This window comes from Sorex araneus, chromosome 8 (assembly GCF_027595985.1).
Source record: "Sorex araneus isolate mSorAra2 chromosome 8, mSorAra2.pri, whole genome shotgun sequence".
Classification (NCBI taxonomy): domain Eukaryota; kingdom Metazoa; phylum Chordata; class Mammalia; order Eulipotyphla; family Soricidae; genus Sorex; species Sorex araneus.
In genome coordinates this window covers 8929694-8956929 of record NC_073309.1, presented here as the reverse complement: position 1 = coordinate 8956929, position 27236 = coordinate 8929694, and the positions used below count along the sequence as shown (strand labels likewise).

Genomic DNA, 27236 nt, shown 5'->3' with positions numbered 1-27236 from the left:
GGCATGCTTGAGGAGCTCTTTTTGTAAGCATTTATTGTACTACAATATTTCTGAGGCCAGAGTTCTAGGCAAGTAGAGTGCTTGGCTTGCGTGCTGCCAACTTGCGTTCAATCCCAGCAACCAACCTGAGCACTGCTCATAGGTCAATTAAGGAAAAAATTGGCAATTTACCACTTGAGGTATCTCCTGATATTGCTGGACTGGAGTGATAGCACAACAGGTAGGGCATTTTCCTTGCACGTGGCTGACCTGGGTTTGATTCCTCCATCCCTCTCAGAGGGCTCAGCAAGCTACTGAGAGTGTCCTGCCCACACGGCAGAGCCTGGCAAGCATACTCATTCGATATGCCAAAAACAGTAACGGTCTCACAATGGAGACATTACTGGTGCCCACTTGAGCAAATTGATGAACAACGGGATGACAGTGCTATATAAGTATGTCAGTACATTTATATAAGCATTTACTTATTCACTTATTTTTGTTTATAGAGTCTAAACTAAGAATCTAGAGGGGAAGAAGGCAGTATTTTTTTTCTTTCCCTGTAATATAAAAAAGTATATGTATGCTAACAGATAAGTACTGAACGTTATAACAATTGTAGACTATAATGGGCTGAATTTATATGCAATTCTAAATTAGGTAAACTCAAATTATGATAGAAAACATATCAGCAGTTGCTGATTTGTTGAAAGAGGATTTGATGGGAAAATACTTAGGGCAAATTTCTGGAATATTTAATAGACATTTGTCAGGAAAAAATTTTGTATTTAAATTTTATCTCAAAAAGTTAAAAAAGAAAAAAAATGGCAACCAACTGGTGTTTAGGAGTTTTTTCCTTCCAAACACCTTTCTATTAGTTGCTGCTCATAAACTCCAAAACGTATGTTTTCCATCTCTTTTATTAGCTAGCTTGGCAGATTTGTGGCTGTATCTCACTATGCATTTAGTTTACATTTCCTCAAAGATTTATAACTATTGAATTTGAACTTGTTTTATTTATTTATTTATTTATTTTGCCCTCTGGATATCATCTTTTTGAAGTGTTTTTTGAAGCCTTACACCCATTTTTTTAAGTGGAGATTATTTCTTATTTATTTGTAGTTGTTTATTCTGGGTACATTACATGTAGGTTTTGTAGTTATCTTCTCACTCTAGAGTTGCTCCACACTCTTACTAATGTCTTATAGAGATGTTATTAAACATGGGAAATCTTATGTTTTCTTTTCATAATGCCTTTTCCTTATTTTTTTCCCTTTTTGCTTACCTCAGGGTCAAGAATTCTCTTATGTTTTCTGCTAAAAGAGTTATTATTTAACCTACAGATCGGTAACCTAAACAAATGGATTTATGTTTATGATGTAAGAACACAAATAAAGCTTTTCCATATGGATATCTAAATGACCTAGTCCTGCTTTTAGAAAAGATAGTATTTTCCCTATTCATGCATGTCATGGAAGATTTATATGAAGTGTAATAAATAATGTATAATTTTCACAAACATTTCAATTCTACACACAGTCCTATATTCTCCTATCTTCATGCAATGCTGTGGACACAGAGCCCATGCATAGATGCATAGTGTGTGACATGGTTGTCCATAATGAAATTAATATCCTTAAAGTAGTCATTCAGAGAGTTTCTAGTTTTTGTTTCTGTTTCTATTGGGGTGATGAAAAGAAATGTTGTCCAAAGTGAATGCCTGTTGTTTGTTTTATAGGGATAAATTGCTAGGAGTGGGAATTGCTGAGCTAAGATGCAAGCCCACATACAAGAGAATCATGCCAAGTTTTTACTCCCACCCAGAGTCTATCAACCGACTTCCCTCACATTCTCATCAACAGTGGCTATTATCAATCTTTGCTAAATCAGATGAAAAGATATATTGGATGACTTTGTTGGCTATTTGTTTTCTTTTTCATATGGTTTGTTAAAAAACCTCGTCCTTGTGCCCCTCCTCTCTCTGTCTCTCTCTCTGTCTCTCTCTGTCTCTGTCTCTCTCTCTCTCTCTCTCTCTTTCTCTCTTTCTCTGTGCCAGGGACCAAAAAGCAAACACAGGACCTCATCCATGGAAGGCAAGTGCTGTCTCCTGAACTTGGTGCACATCCTTGGTGCACCCATTTCCTTCTCAGGTGTTCTCTGACTATAATATATGATCATTGTATCACTGTCATCCCTATTCATCGATTTGCTTGAGCGGGTGCCAGTAACGCCTCTATTCCTCCCTGTTATGCGCTAGTGTAGCCCAATGGAGTATTGGGGGTTCTTTCAGGGGAATGAGGACCATCATTGTTACTGGTATTTACATAATATGTACACAATACATCTATACACAAACCCAAATATTTTTGTGTGTATATATACATAATACATCTGTATATATGTATACATATTTGGTTTTTTTTGAGGTTTATTAGCCACATCTGGCTATGCTCAGGGCCTACCCCTGGCCAGGAACACACTGGATGCAGGGCATCAAACCCGGGTCCCGGCGTGTCAGGCAAGCACCCTACCTGCTGTACTATCTCACCTACCCTAAAAACACATTTTTTTTAGCGGAAACAGAGTACTACCTGGTATTTTCCCTAATTCGCTTTTAAATTCATATTGCCCTTTGAGCTCTAGTTTCAACTCAATGTGCGCTGAGAAAGCCCCAGAGCCAGTGGGCGGAGCCTGATTCCCCAGTTGCCTCGCCCCATCTCCCCGCCCCCAGGAGGCGGGGCCAAATATTTGTTCTGCGCGCGCAGCTTCCGTTGCCATGGAGTCGGCCGGGCGGGTTCCTTCACCACACTTCCTTCACCACCAACCCCACCCCCTCCACGCCCTCATGAGAAGTCAAGCCCGGGGCGCCGAGCTCGGGCAGCGCGGGCGACGCCGGCGCGCGTCCCTCAGACGCACTGACGCCGGCCCCGCCCCCGGGCGCGTGCGCAGTGGCCTGCCAGGGCGCGCGGCCGCTTCTCCCAGCGCCCGGGGTTCCTCTTCGCTTCCGGTGTTCCCAGGGCGTTTCTGGGTCTCCGTCCCGGCCTCGGGGCTTGCGGCCCCCGTTACGTGCTGCCGCGCTCGCCGCGCGCCCCCGGCAGCGCCCGGGCAGCTGTGCCGGGAGCGGAGGTGCAGAATGGCCCCGCGGCGAGCGCAGAGGCCCGGGGGCGTGAGCGAAGGTAACGCACCCCCGCGGCTTTCCCGGGGGAGACGGGGACTGCGGCTGAGGCTCGTCCCCGCCGGCCGCACCCCCCCCCCCCCCCGCGACTCCCGAGGCTGCAGGGCTTCGGGACTCCTGGCCCCCAGGGAGCTCGGGACACACCCTCGTTGTCATCTTCCTCGGTGCTGGGAGGAGGAGTTGGCAGAAACCTCCCCAAAGTTGGAGCGGTAACCCCAGTGAAGGCAGTTGGCGAGTTCCCCTCGCGATTGTGTGAATTCCCTAGTTTGCAGAGTCTCCGTTTGTGGGTTTGGGTCGGGAACCTCATACCCTCAACCCCGAGTCGCAAAATGAGTATGTCAGGCACGATGCACCCTCGCAGCCAAATTGTGATGCCACATGGCTCTCTGGAGTGCTGAACAGGAGGAACACAAACGGGGCCGTTTGACCTGTGGCGCTGTAAGCCACGTGCTCTCTCTCTCTCTCTTTTAGTTTAGTCATGCATTGAAGTGAAGTTGAAATGCACTCTTGGGACTTTTGCAGGACCTGCCCGGAGGAGTACCGTTTGTGCTAAGTATGAGACTCATTCATCTGATGCATTCTTACTAGGTACTGCATTCAAAGCGTTATTTTGATCCCTGGGAGGAGGTGTGAAGTTAAGGCAAAGAGCTGCTCCGCCCTGGGGAACTTGCATTCTAGCTTGAGGAAAACAAGTAATATACGTATAAATAAACAGTGAATTATGTTGCGGAAAGAAGAGTGCTGTGGGAGAAAGGGTGGGGGATAGGGTCAGGTATTGGGAATGCAGAATGCACTTGAAATTAGAACGGCAGGGTAGGCAGGTAGGCTTCCAGAGAAGGTTGCGACTGAGCAAATACTTGAAGGATGAAAGGGAATTGGCTATCTAGGATGGAGGGATTAGCCAGTGTAAAAATTTCCGCAGTGTTCCTGGTATCTTTAGCAACCAGCAGGAAAGGCCTGTGACTGGAACAGAAGTAGGAGGAATAGTAATAGTAAGATTAGGGATTGAGGGCAGAATTTGCAAGGGCCTTCTTGTTGGCTGTAAGGATTTTGACTTCACTTCGCAGTGAAAAGCCATTGCACAGTTTTTGTGGAGTGGCAACATAGTTAAACTTGAGTTTGACGCGGTGTCTCTGGTCAGTATGTTTTAGAGTAGACTGTTGGTGGGAAGGATGTAAACCTAGCGAAGGATTGCAAGGCTGTGACAGTGACCCCTGAGAGTTGCCAGTGTCTGTTATCAGGAGGCTGATAGCTGGAAGTGGGTGGGTTTGGAGGATTTGATAGTAGAAGCATAATATTGGAGAAGTTCCGTGTATAATTGTAGATTATTGATCTAAATAATATTCACTGAATAATTTTGGCCTGTCCTCAACAGGTCAGGAAGAACAGTGGAGTGGTTAGAATCATTTCAGTTATTCTCGTGTGATGGGAATTTACATACTTAGATTATCTACAGCCATAATTTAGTATGTGACACTACTGATTGAAGTTAGACTTTTCCAAAATAGATTGTAGGTGAAATCTAAACGTGATTGTAGTTTCCAATAGACATGGAATGAATTAAGACAATTCATTGGGTATTTTTTTTGTTTTTGAGATTTCAGTGAATATGGGTAGTGTTTTAGTGAATGTGAAGATGTTCCTATTTTGCCTTTTCTCAGAAATTGATTCAAATACAGATTTATCATTTAAAAAAAAGCAAGCTGAGAAAAAATATCAATGGGTAATTGTATAACCATTTACCGCAGATTATGTATTATTTGTAAATAATTGACAAATAGCTAAGAAGATGCATTGTACTTTGAGAAGCTTAAAAACTATAAGATAGGCAGATTTGTAAAAAAAATATAAGATATTAAAAGGCTTGAAAAATATGTGCTGAAGCAGTGCAGAGTAAATAGTGATAAAACCTTTTGTTTATTGTGGCTCTGGTTCACCTGTATTTGTATTTTAGCCATGATTCAGGCTTTTTGTGGGAATGTGATTTAGTTCTCTTTTTTTCACATTTAACAAATTTAAGTGCTTTTGAAAATTGGGTTATGTTAAATATACTAAATGAAAGCTTTGTGCTAACAAAGCTTTGTGCTACCCTGTAATACTGCTCTACTTAAATTTACCCTCCAACACTTTGCCATTACACCTCACTTCTTTCTCTTCCATACCTTTATGGTGTTTCTTGGTTATAATACAGTGTAGGTGATTATTTGTAATCTGTGTACTTAGTAAGAATATTCCATATAAAATCATAAAGACAGTGGTGGAGGTCATGGATACATTGGTCTTGGTAGGTTGCAGTGAATTTGTCTGTTAATATGTAAATTTTCAGACTTTTGTCACCATAATACCTAAAACATAGGTAAAGCATAGGTGAGATTCAGAAGGAGCTGAAAAGCCAAGAGACTCTTAATAGAGCTTAATAGAGCTGAGGTTGTGTTCAGGGATGAATCTCTGAGAGCGTGTTTGGAGGTCTGTGGGTGATGTCAGCCAGGGTAGAAAAGAACTTTGGGGAGGAACTGGATGGATTCCTTAAGTGATAAAAGCTGTTGCTGGCAAGAATTTTCTAATGTCAGTATGTTTTATCATTATCAAAATCATTTTTTAAAAATAAATTCAAAGCTATAGTGGCCTCTGGCCATGTAGTGAGTTCTAAGTGGGAAGTCTGTTGGATATCAAAGCTTGAATCCTCTGTTATTCCTTTTTGTTTCTTGATTCCTTTCCATTACTTCATTTTCTGTTTGATAACATTAGCCTTCCCATGGTATGCCATCTATCTTGAGTATGATCCAATTTGTTGTAGATGAGATTTCACTCACAGATATATTTGATTCATTTAATTGTGTTTTCTTTTTCTAGATTTTAATTTAATTTGAAAAATGAGTAAATTCAGAAAGCCACCCCTGGCTTCAGGCCCTGAGACATTCAGCCCAGATGTTCTTGCTGACATTTTTGAACTCTTTGCCAAGAACTTTACTTATGGCAAACCACTTAATAATGAGTGGCAGTTACCAGATCTCAGTGAGATTTTTACCTGTGACCACACGGAATTTAATGTGTTCCTTGATTTGAAGAACTCCCTGAATGAAGTGAAAAATCTATTAAGTGATAAGAGACTGGACGAGTGGCATGAGCACACCTCTTACACTAATAAAGCTGGAAAAATAATTTCTCATCTGAGAAAATATGTGAATGCTGAACTTTGTACTCAAGCATGGTGTAAGTTTCATGAGATTTTGTGCAGCTTTCCACTTGTTCCACAGGAAGCTTTTCAGAATGGAAAATTGAATTCTCTACACCTTTGTGAAGCTCCTGGAGCTTTCATAGCTAGTCTCAATCACTACTTAAAGACTCATCAATTCCCTTGTGAGTGGAGTTGGGTGGCTAATACTCTGAATCCGTACCACGAAGCAAATGACAATCTGATGATGATTATGGATGACCGACTAATTGCAAATACTTTGCATGGTTGGTATTTTGGGCCAGATAATACCGGTGATATCATGACCTTGAAATATCTCACTGGACTTCAGAATTTTATAAGTGACATGGCTCCCATTCACTTGATCACTGCAGATGGGAGTTTTGACTGCCAGGGGAACCCGGGTGAACAAGAGGCATTAGTCTCCTCTTTGCAGTACTGCGAAGTTGTCACTGCTCTGATGACCCTTGGCAACGGTGGCTCTTTTGTGTTGAAGATGTTTACTTTGTTTGAACACTGTTCCATTAACCTGATGTACCTGCTAAACTGTTCCTTTGATCAAGTCCATGTTTTCAAACCTGCTACTAGCAAGGCAGGGAACTCAGAAGTCTATGTAGTCTGTCTTCACTATAAAGGCAGAGAAGCCATCCAGCCTCTGTTATCGAAAATGGTGCTGTATTTTGGGACTGAAATGACCACCAAAGCTCTGTTTCCCCATCATATGATTCCTGAATCTTTTCTAAAAAGACATGAAGAATGTTGTGTGTTCTTTCATAAATATCAGCTAGATACTATTTCTGCGAACATTCGTCTGTTTGAGTACATGGGAAAAGAGGAACAAGCAAAGTTAAATAATTTAAGGGACTGTGCTGTCCAGTACTTCATGCAAAAGTTTCAATTGAAACCGCTTTCCAAAAATAATTGGCTAGTGAAAAAATCTAGTACTGGTTGTCATACAAATACAAAATGGTTTGGGCAGAGGAACAGATATTTTAAAACCTATAATGAAAGGAAAATGCTGGAAACTCTTTCATGGAAAGATAAGGTGGCCAAAGGATACTTTAATAGTTGGGCTGAAGAACACATTGTATACAATCCTGGACAAAATTCTCTTCTTGAAGGAGCAGATCCCAATCTGGAGTGTCACTTATGGCATATTTTAGAGGGAAAGAAGCTGCCAAAGGTAAAGTGTTCTCCTTTCTGTGATGGTGAAATTTTGAAGGCTCTGAATGAAGCAATTGAAAAGTCCTTAGGAGGTGCTTTGAATTTAGATTCCAAGGTTAGACCAGAACAGCAGTATTGTTGTTCCTGTCATGTCTTTTCTGAAGAACTGCTGTTTTCAGAGTTGGTTAGCCTTGCCAAGTGCCTTCAGGATGAGCAGGTTGTTGAACCTGTCAGCCAAATGAAGTGCCTCCTTGTTGGGTTGCCAGCCCTCAGTGATACCAAGGTGCATATGCCTTTGGAAGTTCTGCACCTGGAATCAGCTAGACTCATGACTTTTAGCTCTTCCTTGCTTCATGATGGAGACCCAGCTTACCAGCAGTTATTTTTGGACTGCCTCCTACATTCACTGCAGCAGCTTCATAGAGGAGATGCTATGATTTTACCTATACTGTCCTGTTTTACAAGATTTATGGCTGGTTTGATCTTTTTACTCCATAACTGTTTTAGGTTCATCACTTTTTCTTGTCCCACATCCTCCGAGCCCCTGAAGACCTGTGCGGTCCTGCTCTGTGTTGGTTATCAGGACCTTCCAAATCCAGTCTTTGAGTATCTGCAGAATTTGAATGAATTATTGAGTGCTTTACTTAGCTCTAATGCACAAGAGCAAGTTTTACAGTTTGTGCCAATAGAGGTGCTCCTTAAGGGGACACTACTTGACTTTTTGTGGGATTTGAATGCTGCCATTGGTAAAAGACATTTGCATTTGATTATTCAAAGAGAGCGAGAAGAAATCCTCCAGCTATAAAACTGAACTGGTCTTGGGGCTGGAGTGATAGCACAGGTAGGGTGTTTGCCTTGCATGCGGCCAACCCGGGTTCGAATCCCAGCATCCCATATGGTTCCCTGAGCACCGCCAGGAGTAATTCCTGAGTGTAGAACCAGGAGTAACCCCTGTGCATCGCAAGGTGTGACCCAAAAAGCAAAAAAAAACAAAAAACAAAAAACTGAACTGGTCTTTTCTGGGATTTGACTTTGTGGTCTAACATTTTCCAATATTATTGCATTCCTTGCTGTATGTAAAGCTCTACATTTTGGAGAAAGGCAAACTTTTACAATATTTATAGTCTGTTTCACAGAAAAGCACCTACTTCTGATCTCTCACCTGCATATGGTGTTTATACGATGATAACCTCAAACATGACGTGTGTTGGTAGGTCTGGGGTGGTCACACCTCTACCTGCAGAGGCAGCTTTGCTGGTCTCATGTACCTGCTTAATATTTGCACCAGTGTGCCTTCATTCAGATTAGATTACTCGCCCCCCCCACCACCACCATCGGATAATTTCTGCTGAATGTTAATGCTGTTAAAGAATTGAAAAGAGATTGGTTAGAGATTGATTAGAGGTCTTTGGTGGAAGAGGGATTAGGACTAGGAAGACAGCTCAAAATGTAGAAAATATGCCTAGCATGTATAATGCCCTGAGTCCTCACGGTGCATGTCAGAGTGTCACGCCTGAGCATCCCCTGATTGGCCCTGATGGCACCACATTGTCCAGCCACCAAACTGCCAGGCCCATACAGCTGGCTTGAATGGCCCCTGTGTTTTTTTTTTTTAAAGGAAGAGGGTTATTTACTCCTCAGCACCATTAATTTTCCTCAGCACCATGCTGTTAGAGATTCAGGGTGCTCATCTGGCCAGATTTCTTGACATGTTCTTCAAGGCCATTTACTATCTTCAAGCCATTGACCCAGTTTACTTATTTGTGTGGCTAAATGCAGCTGTTTGCTGTTTCATAAACACTTCACTAGCTGCAGTCATCCAACATGAAAGGATTCCAGGACAACTTCAAACCAAAGATCATGTTTGAAATAATAAAAAATTCTACATAACATAATCCTCAATCATGAAAAACTATTTAGTGGTGGTATCATTATTTTTATCTTCTAGGAAACAATCAGTGAACTAAAAGATTTTTTTAAACTATAAAACATTGTTTGTGACTTAATATTGAGGACATATGAATATGATGAATATAGTGAATACTGAAAATTAATTGTAATGCTTTTAGAAAATTGATTTAGTATAAAAAATTTCTTCATCTTGGGCCGTGGATGTGGCTCAGTGGTAGAACACAAGTCTAATATGTGTGGGGCCCTGTTTTAATCCCTGACACTGCAAAAGCAAAAATCAAACCTTCATCTTCACTGATTTTTTTTTTTTTACTGTAAAAGTAGCTCTTTGCTAAAAGATAAACCTCATGATGATTGTTTTGCCGGCCAAAACTTCCTTTAAATTATATGTAAATGACAGTTTAAATTAACTTTCCTGGCATACCTATGAAACAAGTGTTCATTGCATTGAATCTCCACAAAGAAGAATACACACAATATACATTTTAGACATTTTTGTTAGTTGTGTGAAAAATAGATGTATATCTGATGTATTTGGTTGCTAAATATTAATTTGAAAAAATTTTCATGTTCTTTGCTATTTTGAGTTCCATTATAATTCATGAATAAAGTCATTAGTCGAGAGATTTTTTGTGTTCGTCTTTTTTAAAGAGAATCATGGGGCAAGTTAAAAATATGACTTGGAAACATTTTTTTTTCAAGGAAGTCGTTTGAATGGGACTAATGTTCCTTCATTTCCTATTATTTGAATTCATTAAAATTTAGTCCTTAATATTGTAATATTTATGGAAAGTCTACTTTGGGAAAGAAATTGAGTACTTAAGGGATGGAGGGGTGAATGTTAGTTCTTGCTAGGATGGGTGTGGAGACCCGAACATTTCTGAAAGATCTGTGAGTTCCCACTAGTGACTTTATGGAAGCAGCTTCTATTAGATGATAACGGAAGTCTGGTGGAAAGTTGATTGCCAAGAGAAAAGTAGAAGCCAACTTTGGACAGGCAGATGTCCAGTAGGCACATGAAAAAATGCTCAGCTTCACTTAGCATTAGGGAAATATGAACCAACATGACAATGAGATACTGTCTCACAGCAGTGAGAATGGCACATATCAAAAATAGTAGGAACAGTAATATGTTGGCGGCAACGGGTTGAAAAAAGAACTTTAATCCGCTGCTATTGGGAATGTTGTCCGGCTCAACCCCTGTGGAAAACGGTATGGAGAGTCCTTGGTAAACTTAATCTTTTTTTTTTTTTTTTGCTTTTTTTTTTTGGGGTCGCACCTGGCGATGCACAGGAATTACTCCTGGCTGTGTACTCAGGAATCACCCCTGGCGGTGCTCAGGGGACCATATGGGACGCTGGGATTCAAACCTGGGTCGGCCAAGTGCAAGACAAACACCCTACCCGCTGTGCTATCACTCCAGCTCCGGTAAACTTAATCTTGAGCTGCCATTTGATCCAGCAATTCCACTTTGGGCATCTGCCCCTGAGACATAAAAACTTTCATTCAAAAGTAAATATGTATGCCATTATTCATTGTTGCACTGAGTACAATAGCTAAAGACATGGAACCGACCTAAGTGTCTAGCAACAGATGAATGGATTATGAAGATGTGGTATATAGACACAATGGAATGCTTTGCAGCTGCAAGGAACTATGAAATAATGCAATTTGCTGCAACTTGGTTGGAACTGTAAGATAATATGTTGAGCTAATGAGGAAATTTAGTAAATGGGGGATGCCTAGATCACACTTGACCCCAGAGTTTAAGGAGGAGAAAAGAAAAGAAATCAAGGGGGCAAGGGAAGAAGATGAGAAAGAAAAGTAATAGAATAGGGGTCAGGGCTTTGGTTATACTGGTGATGTGGGAGAGTGATATAGATATATATCCAAAATACAGACTCAACAACACATTTCTTATAAACTGACCTAAAAGATTACTTCTGACAAGAATACTTCCTAAGTGGTGGTATTCTTTATCACCTCATGAAGAACAAAATGACGTTTTCCATTCTAAATAACGTTAAGGTTGATGTGAGTTTTAGATGTCAATCTCTTACTTGCTTTAGTCTGTTCAATATTGATGCTTAATTCTACGTGGGACTTGCCAAATAGTCACTTTCTAGCCAAATTTAGTTTTCATTGACTTTTATTAAGATATACTTGAAATTACTGACTAGCTTATTTTTCTGAAATTGTTTAGGAAATATCCGATCACTTAACTTTAATATCAGGATTAGCAATTTTCAGAAAAAAATTGGCGTGTTAGTGAAAAGTTGGTGTGTTAGTGACTTCTGGAGGTATTTTTGTTACTGTTGTAGTTATTTTCTGCCAATAGGAATTCATGGGTGGTCGGTTATATATTTGATGGTTAAATGATCCTGTTTTTTTTCTTTTTGGGTCTCACTGAGCAATGCACAGGGGTTATTCCTGGCTCTGCACTCAGGAATCACCCCTGGCAGTGCTCAGGGGACCATATGGGATGCTGGGAATCGAACCCGGGTCGGCTGCATTCAAGGCAAACGCCCTACCCGCTGTACTATCGCTCCAGCCCCTAAATGATCCTGTTTTGACTTGGAACGGTTATCTGATCCCATTCTGACTTGAATGGCTGGGGAAGTGGTCATTCAAATTGATACCTGTGTTAGTTTCTTATTTTTTTTAAAAAAATAAAATTCAGCTTTCGATAATTCCATAATTTCTTCATCTCATATGTTTTCTGACTGGAATGAATATAATCTTGACTTTAGTGGAATGTCTGTAGTACAGCAGCTCTGAAATATTTGGGTTTTAAATATCCTTTACTCCCTGTAAAACCATTGAGGAATACAAATAATCTTTGTTTTTAAGAGTTTCCTGTGTTGATATTTTCCATGTCAAATTAAAACAAAAATTTGTTGCATTAATATAAAAACTTCATTGAGAAAGTAGCATTTTTATGAAAAATAATTTTAAGACAGTTTAGTGAGAAGCATGGTGTTACTTCTACTTTAGTTAATATTTTTATGTCTATAATATATGATAGATTTTTATGTCTTTATACATTCAGTTTGTTGCAATATATTGTTTTGGCTAAGTACTTAAAATTTGTCCTCACCTAGATCTGGCTTGGAAAAAAAAAGAGCATTTTGATTGACATTTCTCAACTGGGATGCCCTCTGGTCCCCTGTGGCCTCCCAGGATATTCCAGGGTGGGGTTGTAGGTGAAATTTCGTAAGTGAGGGGCCACATCATGAGACTAGGGAGCCAGCCATAGGACGGGAGCGGGCCACGGGAAGGAACAAGATCAAAAGTGGCCACAGTTGGGAGTTGAAAGTAGAGAAGTGCTGGTTTAAATAACTTCAGGAAATGATAATTCTCTAGTGCTACACAAAAACCTGGTAGGTGACACTTTCTCAAAAAATGGTTACAATGAAGAATCTTGAACTTTAAAAACTTACATTAAGGTCCATTAGTCTATCTTGTACTTTGAATGGATCATTTGCCACACATAATTCTGTAACACCATCAGTTAGTCACTTGGAAAATATTAACTGGGTGTTGAAGGGAGTCACTGAGAGGATGCGACTGCTGGGTGATCCATGAGGTTGTCCTTGGACTCGTATTTTGCCTGATGTCCCACAGTGGGAGCCATCTTCAAGGATGCAGCTTAGTGTGTCACCGAGGCCATCTGGATGGAACACATGATCAAACCCAGATAAAACCGCTATATAAAATTGAAGATTCTGGTGAGAGGGTGTGGAGATCCACTGGTCTTGGCACCACACCAAACCCCTGTGTGGGTTCCCTTGTTAAGACTGCCACTGACCAATCTGGAATGCTCTTTCTCTTTCTTTTGTCTCTACTTGTACGGGGCTCATTTTCAAACCATGTCTGAGTTTATTTGGGTTCTGCAGACCTTGGAAAAATTTGACACATTTGATTACAGATTACAAAAAAATCACATTTCTAAACACCACAGTTGATATCCTCACAGAAAAATCTAAGAAGTATTGAAAATGATAGGTAAAACTTATTTAAAAATTTAATTTTCACCTGAATGTTTAACATTTACCACAGCAACAGTATTGTCAGTTGTTCTCCTTGAAGTGACAGCTTACTTTATTAATTTTTGAGAAAAGGTCTGTCAGGTACTCAAGTATGAATAACTACAGTTTACCAGTTGTTCTTTCAAGTGAAAATGGTATGCATCCAGGAAAGATACACAGTTTGGGTTTGCAATTCTATCATGCAAATGCTTTAAAAAAATTTTTTTTTAAATATACTGATACTGAACCATTATGAACTACTAAGTTACCAAGTTATTCAGGACTGAGCACCCATCCAAATGCTTTTCCTGAGATTGCATTCTACTTCAGCATGGAACCGTAATGTTTTATATGTACATCTTGTTTCTTTTCAGATATCACTTAGGGGCTAGGAAGATGATCTGTGTTATGTCTTCCTCCATACTCCACCCAAATTCCTTTCCCTTTTTTTGAAAAAAATTTTTTATTAGTGAATCATTGTGAGGTACAGTTACAGACTTACAAACTTTCGTGCTTGCATTTGTCATACAATGGTCTAGTGCCCATCCCTTCACCAGTGCCCATTTTCCATCACCAATGGTCCCAGCATCCCTCCCACCACCCCCACCTCTTCCTCCCCCATCCCACCCCGCTTCTGTGGCAGGGCATTCCCTTTTGCTCTCTCTCCTCTCTCTCTTCTCTCTCTCTCTCTCTCTCTCTCTCTCTCTCTCTCTCTCTCTCTCTCTCTCTCTCTCTCTTTCTCCTTTTGGGTATTGTGGTTTGCAATAGAGGTATTAAGTGGCCATCATGTATGGTCTGTAGTCTACTTACAGCCCGCATTTCCCATCCTGAACAGGCCCTCCTAGCACCTTTTACCTGGTGGTCTCTGCTCTATCTCAGCTGCCTTTCCCCCCAGCATGTGAGGCCGGCTTCTAAGCTGTGGAGTAATCTTCCACTTATCTCTACTGTTCTTAGGTGTTAGACTCCTTTCCCTTTTTGTTGTTGAGTTGACAGGAATTGCACACACTCGATTGTGGCACTGGTACCTTTAGTTGCAGCACTTGCCATGAGTCAAGCACTTGTGCGCATTCATCTGCTGGCTGCAGCATTTGTACAATCAGTTGTGGCACCAGCAATCCTCAGTGGCAGTGCTGCTGGGATTGCACTTGACGTGTGAGAAGGTGCTTCCACCTTAAAAACTTGAACAAGACAAGGATAAACAGTAAACTGCTCCTTTTAAAAAAATAAATAAAGCTTTGGGCCCAGGGAGAGGCTCAGCGGCCTAAGTGCCTACCTTGAAAGTGTAAGGTCTTTGGTTCGATCATAGTGCCACCTTCCTGAGTTGAGCAGGGTCTTGGCAACTGCTGTGTGGAATGCCAGGCACTAAGGCAGAATCTGTGATCTCCATGCCACCATAGCCAGGTGTGCGTGAGCATCACAACTCAAATGTGCAACCCTGGCAAGCACCACAGCTGGAAAATGCACCAGCACCATGGTCAAGAGTCTGAGCCATGGTGAGCACATGTGTGAGCATCACAGCAGCCTGCATGAAGAAGAACGCAGCCCTGCGGACGGAGCACAGGTGTCGACCCCCGCTTAGCACCAAGGTTGTGTGACCCCCTAGTCATTATAACCACAGCCACCGCCAGAAGGGACGGGAGAAAATAAGGTAATTATCCTACAATTGAAACGAGTTAGGGCATGTTTTTATCTCGTGGCAACTTAGAGACTGTGTAGCCACGCTTCAGAGTTCATGTACCTGCTGCCCATGTTTCAAAGATTATTCAGGAACACAATCTATGATTTGATAAGAAAAAGGAGGGGAAAGGTGACATACCCTGGTTCCTAAGGTGTTTGGCCCAGCAGACGCACACGGGAGGAAGAGGTTCATTGACTGTGACTCGAGTCAACAATGGCAGAGCCCTAAGGCAGCATCCCTCGTGGTACAGGAGAGGAGAGGGCGGGGCTGATGGAGCAGTGTCAGGGATGCTTTTCTTTCATTTCATACAGGTTCTCTTCCTCTCTTTTGCTTCTATGTGAAGGAACTACTGCCAAATATGGAGGGACTGGCGATGACAGGGGTGCCACTGCCACAGGGGCAAGGATTGTTTGAGCAGTGAGTGGTGCGCCTTGCACCTTTACCTTTCATGAAGGGCACTAGATGGGTACCGGATGAAGAAGTAAATGAAGAAACCCACGCTTGTTCCTTGTAGCAGGAGCCCCATGAAAATAGCATTTGTTGAGTTGTGACGGAATAGAAAAGAGAGGTTTAGAGTTATGTCCATTTAGCACCAGACCTCTTCAGTGTTTCTGAAAATTGCCTGATGAACAGAATCCGTCGATCTGATGTCTGGGTAAGGGAAGCCAAAATGCAGTACAGGTTCATTTAAAAGTAAAAAAGAGCAGTATTGGGGCTGGAGCGATAGCACAGCGAGCGGGTAGGGCGTTTGCCTTGCGCGCAGCCAACCCGAGTTCGATTCCCAGCATCCCATATGGTCACCCAAGCACCGCCAGGAGTAATTCCTGAGTGCATGAGCCAGGAGTAACCCCTGTGCATTGCTGGGTGTGACCCAAAAAAGAAAAAAAAAAGAGCAGTATTCAGTTACTTGTATGCCACCTTTCCCCAATATTCAGTGGTAGCGACAAGATGACAGTGATCCACTTTTGTCCTTTAAAAGTTCCCATGCTACAGTCTGCAAAGAACTTAGATTTTATAATATCCGGTTCACAAAGAGTTGGAATGACAGATACCCTTAAAGAAACAGGCATAATTTATTATGCTGTTGCTGGCTTTGATGCACAAGCAAGAGTGACAAGGTGATCAGACATCTCTAGCTCATGCAGGGAAGGTGGATAAGGAGGTGCTGGGCTTTAATTTACATCTTTGGAAGGTACCAAAGATTTAATAATCTCCCTGCCTCATACATCAAACTAATACCCTGAGGCAGAAAAGCAAAACATTTTTAACTGTTAATCAGAAAAGAAATAAAATCCTGCCGCAGGTCAAAATAAATTAAGTTTTTGGTGGTCTTGACGGATCCCTGGTAGGTGTGATTTATTCGGATTCCAAAGAGCATGCAGGCTGCGAAGCTGGGGATGCCCTGGGAATTGTCAGCCTATTCAGAGATTGGCTTAACTTTTGCTCTACCCACTATTTATTTCATCTTCTCCGTCAACTACAAACAGGCCATAGGCTTATATGAATTTGAGATTCTGTTCTAAGGGACTGAGGCAGAGAGCACATTATTGGTTTCCTATTGCTCCTGGAGCGATAGCACAGGGCATTTGCCCTGCACGCAGCCAACCCGGGTTCGATTCCTCTGTCCCTCTCCGAGAGCCTGGCAAGCTACTGAGAGTATCCCACCTGCTCGGCAGAGCCTGGCAAGCTACCTGTGGTGTATTCGGTATGCCAAAAACAATAACAACAAGTCTCACAATGGAGACGTTACTGGTGCCCACTCGAGCAAATCGATGAATAATGGGATGATACAGGGTTTTTTTGTTTTTGTTTTTGTTTTTTTTTGCTTTTTGGGTTACACCCAGCGATGCACAGGGGTCACTCCTGGCTCTTCACTCAGGAATTACCCCCGGCGCTACTCAGGGGACCATATGGGATGCTGGGAATCGACCCGGTCGGCCGCATGCAAGGCAAACGCCCTACCCGCTGTGCTATCACTCCAGCCCCAATACAGATTATAATTATTATTGCTCCTTCAGCTCATTCTCATGAACTCCAATGACACCAGTGATCTTCCTGCTCTGCAGGCCAGAGTGTAAAATCAGAGGCCCCCATTTTGTTCTGGGGGCTCTAGGAAGAATCTTTGCCTTCTCCAGCCTGTGAGGCGTCCACTCTATAGTTCATAATTTCCCTTGAATCATTCAGCAATTGCTGCTGTTGTCGCATCTGCTACTACTCAGTATGATCTACTTTTCTCTAATCAAGGTTCTTGGGAGGGCATTGAGCCCTCCTGTAAAATCTATGTAATTTTCCTATCACAAAAATCCTTGAGTTAATCAATTCCACAAAGATCTTTTTTTCCAGACAAAGCAATAATCACAGACTCCAGGAATTCAGATGTGGACCGTTTTTGAGGGTTATTATTTAGCACAGAATTTGACATTGGACAGTTCTACCACTCTCTGAGCAAGATGATTAAACCTGTTCCTCAGTGTTTCTGCATCTCAGTCTCCTTACAGGTGTGATAGAATCAGTGACACCCCGCTAAGACAGTGTCATCCAGTGGGGATTAGTTGCCCAAAACAAGTGTACATCGTCTTTAACACGTATCATTGATTCAATGAATGGAAGGTTTGGAAATTGCTGGTCTCATTTTGCAATGATTAAAATGGAACAGATGCTTGAAAGCCCCCTTAGAGTTTGACTCAGGAATCTATTTGGGAGTGCCCCCCCCCCCTGCCCCGCTGCAATGCTTCAAACCACACAGTTCATGCTGTTTGGTGGGCTGGGTACTCCAGGGCCTGACTAGGTGGTTCATGCAGTCCATGACATTCTAGAAGCCAAAGTTGGGGCCTTCTACATGCCAGACAGGCACTCCAGCCCTTTGAGCTATCTCCCCTCCCCCACTATCTTCTTTGATTTCCACAAGTCAAAGAAGATATAGAAAAAATCTATAGAAAAAATATTAGAATTGGAGCCATGCTCTTTCTCCCCTCACTCCACTGCCCTCCCTTTTTTGTTGTTACATCCATGGCTGGCACATACTTGGTTGCAGTACTCACCAGAGCTCCACATTGTGGTGCCAGGAATCACATCGGCAGTGCTGGAGGTTGTCTGAGGCAGTGTGGGTGGTGCTGAGATCAAACTCATGCCTGCAAGGCAGACACGCTGCCACTGAGCCACATGTCTGGACCCTTCCCTTTGCATCGTAGAGCCCGGTGGTGTATGATTTTTCACCTTTTCCATTACTGATCGATGTACATTTTGACCACTTGATAAATTGGGGCCTGTCCAACACCGTACTGTGAAGTTACCATTTGTTTCCTTCCTAAGTAACGAAGTATTTTGTGAGAAATTACCTTGAAAAAAAACTTCTTCATCAAACATTCATTTATTCACTTATTTATTTATATCAGCAGACTCGGAATCTCATTCCATTCCATGTCTTATCATCTATTACTATCATTTATTTTGATGCTCAGATTTCCCAGCCTTGACTCAGGATTCCCATCACTCTGGCCTTCAGGCCTGTGTGGTACACCCCATTATTCTGTAAGTCTCTTAGCTTGCTCTGGCACGAGGAGACACAGCAGACTTTCTTCTTCTCCAACATTTGGACAAGTTTTCCTCCATAGTTTCTCTTAGTGGAGAACAGGGTTGGGAAACAAAACCGGACATTACTGTTGTTGTGTATCTCTGCTCCCAGTAGAGTTAGGGAACATAGATGCATGTGTCTGTGATACACTGTTTTTGTAATTGGATTCAAAATTGTTTGCATTTGGATTCAAATGAAAGCCAGAAAGTATAAAACGACATTTTGAAATAATTGGAAATTTTTGTAGGAACTGGTGTTATGTGACATTAAGGGTTTTTTTTATGATAAAGATATTGTGATTATGTTTAAGAAATTTAGAGAGGCTGGGTGATAGTGCAGCGTGTAGGGTGCTTCCCTTGAATGTACCTTACCAGGGTTTGATATCTGACAGCATTTGTGGTCCCCCAAGACCACCAAGAGTGATCCCTGAGTGCAAAGTTAGGAGTAAGCCCTGAGCACCATTGGGTTTGGCCCCAAAACAAAACAGTAAAAAACCTACACACGTATAGGTGAGTAATACTTTCAAGGGGATTAAGTGAGATAATAAAACATACATTAATTTACTGTTTCATGCATATATATACATATATACACACATGTATACATCTATGCCCATTCATAATATGTTGTATACATAGAATTTGAGATTTAGCTGAGCTTGGTATATTAACTAATTGAAATTTCAGTACTCGGTCTATCTAGATGTATAGATTGAATGCAATACAGAAGCCCTTAGGAAGATGCCTCAAAGGGCTGGGCCACATGATTTGCATTTTGGAGCCCCAGGTTATATCCCTGGCATTGCAAAGTCCCCTAAGCACCTCTGGGTATGCACTGTCCCTACCTTCCCAAAAGACTTCCTGTTAAAGTGATCCTGTGTCACAGCCTCACATAAGATACAGATTGGTTTGAGCATGACCACGGAAGAGAAGGCTCATCTCTTGGTCTTCAGTTTGGTACATGCTATGCATCTTATCTCAAAGATGGGCTGATGGTTTGAGGTGTCAGAATGCGTTCTTGACTTTGGCTCAGTTTTTGTGACATGAAAGGCTCTTTAGGAACAAGCACATAACCCTTTCATAATACTGTGAAGTGTACTGGTGTGACAGGGAGGGCCTGAAAGGACCTCCTCTCTCTGGCTAGCACAGTTGCGTTACTCCCACAAGCCCAGACAGCTGATATTCCTGGGTGCTCTTCAACAGCAAGCAATTTGATCCAGAGGAGCCCATCAGTTAATTAATCTCTTTGTCATTGAACATTCCAAATGCTTATGTCTGGATGCCATAATGAAGTGGAAACTGCCATAATGAAGTGGAAGGTGGTGTCACTTTGATCATTGTTGGCCTCTCCAAATACAAGCTGTCCTGCCCCCGCAGTGACCTGGGGGAGCTCAGAACCTGGAGAAGACTGGGAGGTGGCAGGAGAAACAGCATTCTGGTTTCACACAACTCCCTCCAGCCTGTCCGCATCTTTACACCTTGCTTCCTACCATGAAGCTGTCAGAGTGCCGCTGATCGGGACTTCCCTTCACCTCTGCCCTGCTGATGAAGAAAGGTGAATTCTTGGGGTTGGAGCCATCATACTGCAGATAGGGTGCTTGCCTTGCATGCAGCCGACCCGGGTTCGATCCTTGGGACTCCGGATGATCCCCTGAGCCTGACAGGAGTGATCCTGGAGCACAGAGCCTGGGCATAGTCCAAAAGAGAGAAAAAGAAAAAAGAAGGAAAGAAAAGTCAATTTTTAAAACACTTATCTCAATACCTGAAACCTTGGGAACTAAATGGTGTCAGGATGTGGTTCAGAGTCATGTTCTAGAGGAATACACTTGATGTTAAAATACTTAAAATTTAAAATTTTAGGCAATATATATTATATATTGCCTAATATAAATGTATGTATATATGTATATCTATCTATCTATCTATCTATCTATCTATCTATCTATCTATCTATCTATCTATCTATTGCTTTTTGGGTCACACCCGGCAATGCACAGGGGTTACTCCTGCTTTGCACTCAGGAATTACTTCTGGCGGTGTTCAGGGCACCATATGGGATGCTGGGAATCAAACCCGAGTTGGTCTACCCGCTGTACTATTTCTTTAGCCCCATATTTACAATATTAATGCCAGAAAATTGCACAAAATATCCCAACACACCACAGCCTCCACCATTTTCCCAGTGTCCCTCCCCGCATTCTATCTGCTGCCCCCCACTCCCCAGTGATGCACTTTTAATGTTAAACAGTGTCTACACACTTCAACAGGATTGTCCAGATGCCCTAGTCTTGCCAAAGCTGAAAAATCCCTTGGAAATCTTCAGCTTCGCACTTAATTACCACCTCCTTTGGCTGGTTCTCTTTTATGCTTTTCTTTCCTCCCCTGTGATTTCCCCTTCTTGTTGCCAAACATACTCTCTCTTCCAGACACCATCTGTGTTAAGAATACATCTCTAGTCCCCCTTTCCTTTCCAGTGTGGCCCTGCTTTGGGGCTCACGTTCCCTCCTGAATAGACTGCTGCTCCTGTGTGCCTGCACAGATTGCGGGCGGGAGGTGCACGTTGAGCCTGAGCCAGGTCAAGTATGTCCAGGCACCCAGAGGAGATGCTCTTTCTGAGCTTGGAAGTACGCTTTGTTTCTGGGACATCGGCCAGGGCCTCAGGGCTCAAGAAGTGTTTTGTTTGTGTCTAAAATAACTTTTGCAGTAGACTATAGACCGAACATGAAGGCCACTCAATACCTCCATTGCAAACTACAACACCCAGAAGGAGAGAGAGAGAACAAAAGGGAATGCCCTGCCGCAGAGGCAGGGTGGGGTGGTGGGGGATGGGGTGGGGGTGGTGAGAGGGATACTGGGATCATTGGTGGAGGAGAATGGGCACTGGTGGAGGGATGGGTAAATGATCACTATATGAGTGAAATGCAAACACAAAAGTTCATAAGTTTGTAACTGTACGTCACAGTGATTCTCTAATTAAAAAAAATTTAAAAAAAACACCTTTTGCTTCCTGTAATGTTTCAAAGAAGTTCAAGGGTTAAAGAAGAGAAAGTGGAAGCCAGTCTCTTCCCCACTAGTCGTATCCCTCCAAGGGACTCGGGACAAAGAAGTGGGCTCCTGAGCCACACACAGTGGCCCTGGGGCTGATGTCCACCCTGTGGAATGGTCCTGATCCTTCTAATTTTTCAGTTATATAAGTATCAAAGTTTGATAAATGAACAGAAATTTGCAACTGAAACTGGATCGTATTATATATGCATGCACACAGCCTCTTCATCTTTTTATGATCTCATGTATTTATTTATCATAGGCATCTTTTCATGTCAGCACACATACATTTTCTCATTTGGCTTTATATTCCACAGTATGAATGGAGTAAGGCTGGAGCGATAACACAGTAGGTAGAGCATTTGCCTTGCACGCAGCTGACTTGGGTTCGATTCCTCCGCCCCTCCCAGAGAACCCAGAAAGCTACTGAGAGTATCCCTCCTGCATGTCAGAGCCTGGCAAGCTACCTGTGGCATATTAGATATGCCAAAAACAGTAACAAGCCTTACAATGGAGACGTTACTGGTGCCCGCTCAAGCAAAATTTCTGAGCAACGGGATGACAGGGACAGTGACAGTGATGAATGTGAAGGTGAAACTGATGCCATGACAAGCTACAGCTGACAGTAAGTCTCTTCTACGCCTCAGTTTCTGTTTCCCCAAAGCAGGACTTACAGTTTCTGTTAAACTCCCATTTGAGTAATTTGCCAAGATAAGGAATTGGGCAGTTGGGTTTGGTAGTCATGAAGAGTCACTGTCCCCTCCTTAGAAACTGTTACTAATCATTGTCTAATTGCTGACCACCTTGAAATAGGCCAATGCTAAAAATAGACCAGTATATAAATTGCTTCTTAACTCTGAACCCTACATAAACTGCTTGTGATTTAGAGTTGGGTCCTTGTCAAGACTCCACTGTGTTGGATGAGACTTGGACCCTAGCTCGAGCTAGCGCTGGCTCAGGCTAGTAATAAAGTTCCTTTGCTTTTGCATTATCGTGTGTGGACCTAGTCCCTCTGCAATCAGGGATCTGAAATTCGGGCACAACAGTATTATTTCTCTACCCATCACTGATGGGCATTGTTTTTATTTTCTCATTATTATTACTGACACGTATGATATTGCTTTTCATGCTTGGGGCAATTTTATCTGTAAGAGAGTTGAAATTGGATGTGAGGATGATCTGGCTGCGACATCTGTCTCCCCACTGATTCTGCTGATCTGGCTGCCAAGGCGGCTTCCTCCCTCACTGCTCCAAGCGTGTCCATCCCGTGTGTGCTCGTGTCTTCCCCAAGTGGGGATGGGCCTCGAATAGTTGGCGAGTAACTTTGAACCCCAGCTCAACCTAAAGACAAGCTCTCAAGATAGTTGGATTTGCTGCAGCAAAGGATCTGTGTGATTTAAGCACCCAAAAGGGCATGTTTAAAAGAATATGTGCATAAACATGACTAGACATGACCCTAAACTTCATATCTCACATTAACAGAAGCACTGCGTGTTCTTTACTCACTTATCAGAGACAACAATGAGATAAATTATAATAATTTGGAAAGTGTGAATTATTTTGCAAAGAATTAAAAAATATTTTAATATTTATTTTTTAGAGCACTACAAAACCATTCATGATTGGGTTTCAGTCACACAGTATTCCAACAGCCACCTCCACCAGTGTACATTTCCCAGCACCAGTGTCCCCAGTTTCCCTCCTATTACCTCCAACCCCCTACCCTTTGCCTGCTTCTTTGGCAGGTATTTTTCTTCTTCTTCTTCTTCTCTCTCTCTTTCTCTCTCTCCCTCTTTCTCCTTTTGGGCATTGTGGTTTTATCAGAGAATTTTTATTCTCTGCAATTAAACACAAATAGGGAGGTAATGTTATCTTAGATGTCTAGACAAAGAAAAAGAAGCTCAGGGTTATTAGGACGAGGTGATTTTCCCAATTCTTGTGCTCTGCTGGATCACCTGAACATAGGTGCGGGGGAGGAAGGGAGTGGAAGGAACATTGTCCAACCCATCTCAGCTTGGGGCAACACCTCCACACCACCCCGATCTTGCTCTCTGCCGCCATGTCCTAGGTGCTCTCATTTGACATACGATCTCTATGTCAGTGACTCCCAAATCTGTACTTAGAGTCCAGCACTGTCTCCATAACGTATCCTACACTGAACTTTAAATCTTTTCCCCAAACCTACTTGACCTGCAGCCTCTGCTCTCAGCTGGTTATTGCTCCTTTATCCGAGTTCTTCTGGTCCTCATCCTTAATTCTCCCTCTGTTTCTCATACCCCTCATACATAGGAAATACAGCCAAGACTAGATTGCCTCTTCCTGCCGGTATTGGAAGGAAAATCCAGGGGCTCTGCTTTCAAGCATGCCTATATTATACTGTTAGAGTCCCGGTAGCCTGAAAAAGTAATTCTGAGCTGACTTTTGGGACTGTATTTAGGAGCCAGTGATTACATCACCATTTGGAGAAGAGAACCCATTTCTTTTGTGACTCGAACCCAGAATCTCCCATGAGGAATGACATTATTACATTTATAAGTGTCATTTCTAAAACTATAGCAATTCATGGTCTGTGTTAAATTTATTGAAAACAATTTAATCATAGCCAAGGCTCAGACTTGAAAACAGGCAAGTTCCCTCTTCTTCAGTTCTTTCCTCCTGGGCACATATGGTGGGGGAGAAGAGTGGGAATGAGAGGACCCCCAGAAGGGAGCCTCTCGTTCTGCTGCTTCTTCTCTCCCTCACAATAAACACAGGATCAGAATCAACAACTTTGAGTGGGAACAGCTTGTTGAAGGGTTCAAAGAAGAGCTGAGACAAAACTGTGACTTTTCCATGATGTACAAATGAAAGCGACCCTTCAGAAAACTATGGTGCAAAAGATAATAAGAGGTTGACTTATCCTACTGAGAAATGTTTATTCACTCAGCATGTACCCTTGATATTTGTGTCTGTGTATCTGTATAAATGTTATGTATATGGGAAGTTGTCATATGGAAACTAAACATTGAACAGTTTATCAACTGGAACCTCCTGGTTCTTAGAGGATTTGGATAAATTTCATTCAAATCCTCATTTTTACAGCCTGGCTAGAGTTTCCCTGGGACAGAAGGGCTTTTAGTAATGCAAGCCTTTCAGTGCTAACTTTGGACATGTTCCACTGACATTAATTAGTTCCTCTAAGTCTAGAGTAAGGAGTCTAGGATCCCAGACACCATTTTTGCTGTTTGCTTACTTTTTCAAACCCCTTCTCACATTCAGGCTTCCTCAGTTCCACCCCAGGTTCACCTGCATGCAAAGCTTAGTTCTTTCATGAATTTCTACTGAAGACTCATCCTTTACTATCCAGCCAGTGAAGTCAGCAGTATTTCTGATGATTTAAAGGGTCAGTGCTCCACTGATGAAGTTTTAACCTCTCTCTGACTTAGCAACCTCCTCCTTTTTCTCTTCCTTTCAATCTCTGTTTTCTTCCTTCCTTCCTTCCTTCCTTCCTTCCTTCCTTCCTTCCTTCCTTCCTTCCTTCCTTTCTTTCTTTCTTTCTTTCTTTCTTTCTTTCTTTCTTTCTCTCTTTCTTTCTTTCTTTCTTTCTTTCTTTCTTTCTTTCTTTCTTTCTTTCTTTCTTTCTTTCTTTCTTTCTTTCTTTCTTTCTTCCTTTCTTTTTGCTTTTGCTTTTTAGGTTACACCCGGCAATGCACAGGGATTACTCCTGGCTCATGCACTTAGGAATTACTCCTGGCGGTGCTTGGAGGACCATATGGGATGCTGGGAATTGAACCTGGGTCGGCCACATGACTGCTCAAAAAAAGGATGCAAGGCCAGCCCGCGGCACCAACAGTGGACAGCGTTGACAGAAGGAGGTTGAGTTGGGCATTTGAACATTTGCTGCCGATTGTAGAGTTTCATCATCTTCCACCTAAAAACTTTTAACAACCTTCTACCTGGTCTCCCTCACTCTAGCCTTTCCCCTCCTTTGTTGGCATTTTCCCCTGCAGCCCACCTCTACCCCCACTCCCCAAAGCACTGTGCTATTGAGGTCGCTTGGTCTCTGTGGATATTGAATCCTTCCCTCTGCGTGGCAGGGGCCTCTGTCTCTTAGAAGGCTCAGAGGGAAGCTCTCTCCATATCCAGCTGTCTAGGCAGGGCTCACTGTCCCCTTCTCAGCCCTCAGGAAACATTTGTATCTTTTTTATCAGGTATCAGTGTTTTTCTAATAATGCTCCCATCCTGTGTCTTCACTCCCCATCCTGTCTCTGAAGTAAAGTCTGAGATCCTGGAGGCACATTTGTACCCATATCCCAGTACTCAGCTTGGCAGGGTGCTGAGGAACTCAACGACACTGAGGTTTGATGGATGAGCTCGCAGAGCCCCTGCCAGATCCATGCTCCTCTCTCAGCTCCCCTCTGCAGCCACTTTGCTTGCCCCTGTGGGCTCTACCTTGTCCTTTCAGTATTAGTCCTGGGGAACGACCCCCATGCCCATAGCTGGTTGTTCTCTCCATCTCAGCTTCCTTTAGGGGGGCGAGGGGAAGCAGGTATGGGGTGATATAGTGGTCAGCAATGTGATCTAATTTATAATGGAGTATTTTGGGGGTAGGAAGAAAGAACTTCCTTATTCTCTATCACCTCCAATGATGGGTTGGCAGACATCAACTGAACCAAACCTACCCATCAAATTTCAATGTGCCACATGGGTGGTAGGGCACTTGCCTTGCATGTGGCTGAGCCGAGTTTGACCCTGGTACCCTGAGCCCCACCAGGAGAGATTCCTAACCACAGAGCCAGGTAAGTCCCAAGCTTCACTAGGTGTGACCCCAAAATAAATCCAAAATAATAAACAAGATGTTAGAAATGAAATGTTATTTTAGTTTTTTAGGGTGGCAGAGTCCTGGTTGTTGTGGGCTGACATTCTACCAGAATTTGATGACTTTCCTCATGAGTAGGCAGATAGAACTGGGCTTTGGAGGAGGAAGACCATAGAGGGAAAGTGCGTTAGGAAACAGTTTGCCCTCCTGGGGCAGAATTCCAAGCTTTTCCTGTGCTTGCTCAAAATAACCTCACTGGCCAGGATAAATATTAATTCTCTGTATTAATAGCTTGGGAGAATTTATTTTTTATAGAAAGTGAACATTTTCTTAAAGTCATCTCCCTGAAGAGTAGATGAATATGTTTCTCCTTCTCTCTCTCTCTCTCTCTCTCTCTCTCTCTCTCTCTCTCTCTCTCTCTCTCTCTGGTGTGTGTGTGTGTATGTGTGTGTGTGTATACTGTGCAGATGTACCTGTCCAAGGCATGGCTTAGCTGGAAAAGACCCAAAGTCTGTTCCACTTGCTGTATAGTTTCTTTTTTTTGCTTTTTGTATCACACCTGGCGATGCACAGGGGTTACTCCTGGCTCTGCACTCAGGAATTACCCTTGGCGGTGCTCAGGGGACCATATGGGATGCTGGGAATTGAACCCGGGTCGACCGCATGCAAGGCAAACACCCTACCCGCTG

The 27236-nt window shown here is 42.6% G+C and overlaps 1 protein-coding gene across 5 annotated transcripts in view; it reads left to right on the top strand.

The window, feature by feature from the left end:
- The first annotated feature begins 2923 nt into the window (after positions 1–2923).
- Positions 2924–27236, top strand: part of CMTR2 (cap methyltransferase 2) — a 95562-nt gene continuing 71249 nt past the window's right edge. Inside the window, exons 1-3 of one of the 5 annotated variants that reach the window (XM_012932899.2) lie at positions 2924–3155; positions 3626–3742; positions 6008–8355. In XM_012932899.2, the coding sequence (XP_012788353.2) occupies positions 6028–8319 (2292 nt within the window). In that variant the 5' untranslated portion in view covers positions 2924–3155; positions 3626–3742; positions 6008–6027 and the 3' untranslated portion in view covers positions 8320–8355. Of the gene's footprint in view, positions 3156–3625; positions 3743–3974; positions 4291–6007; positions 10050–27236 lie in introns of those variants that run through there. The other 4 variants (XM_055145716.1, XM_055145715.1, XM_055145714.1 and 1 more) reach the window with 4 other exon arrangements.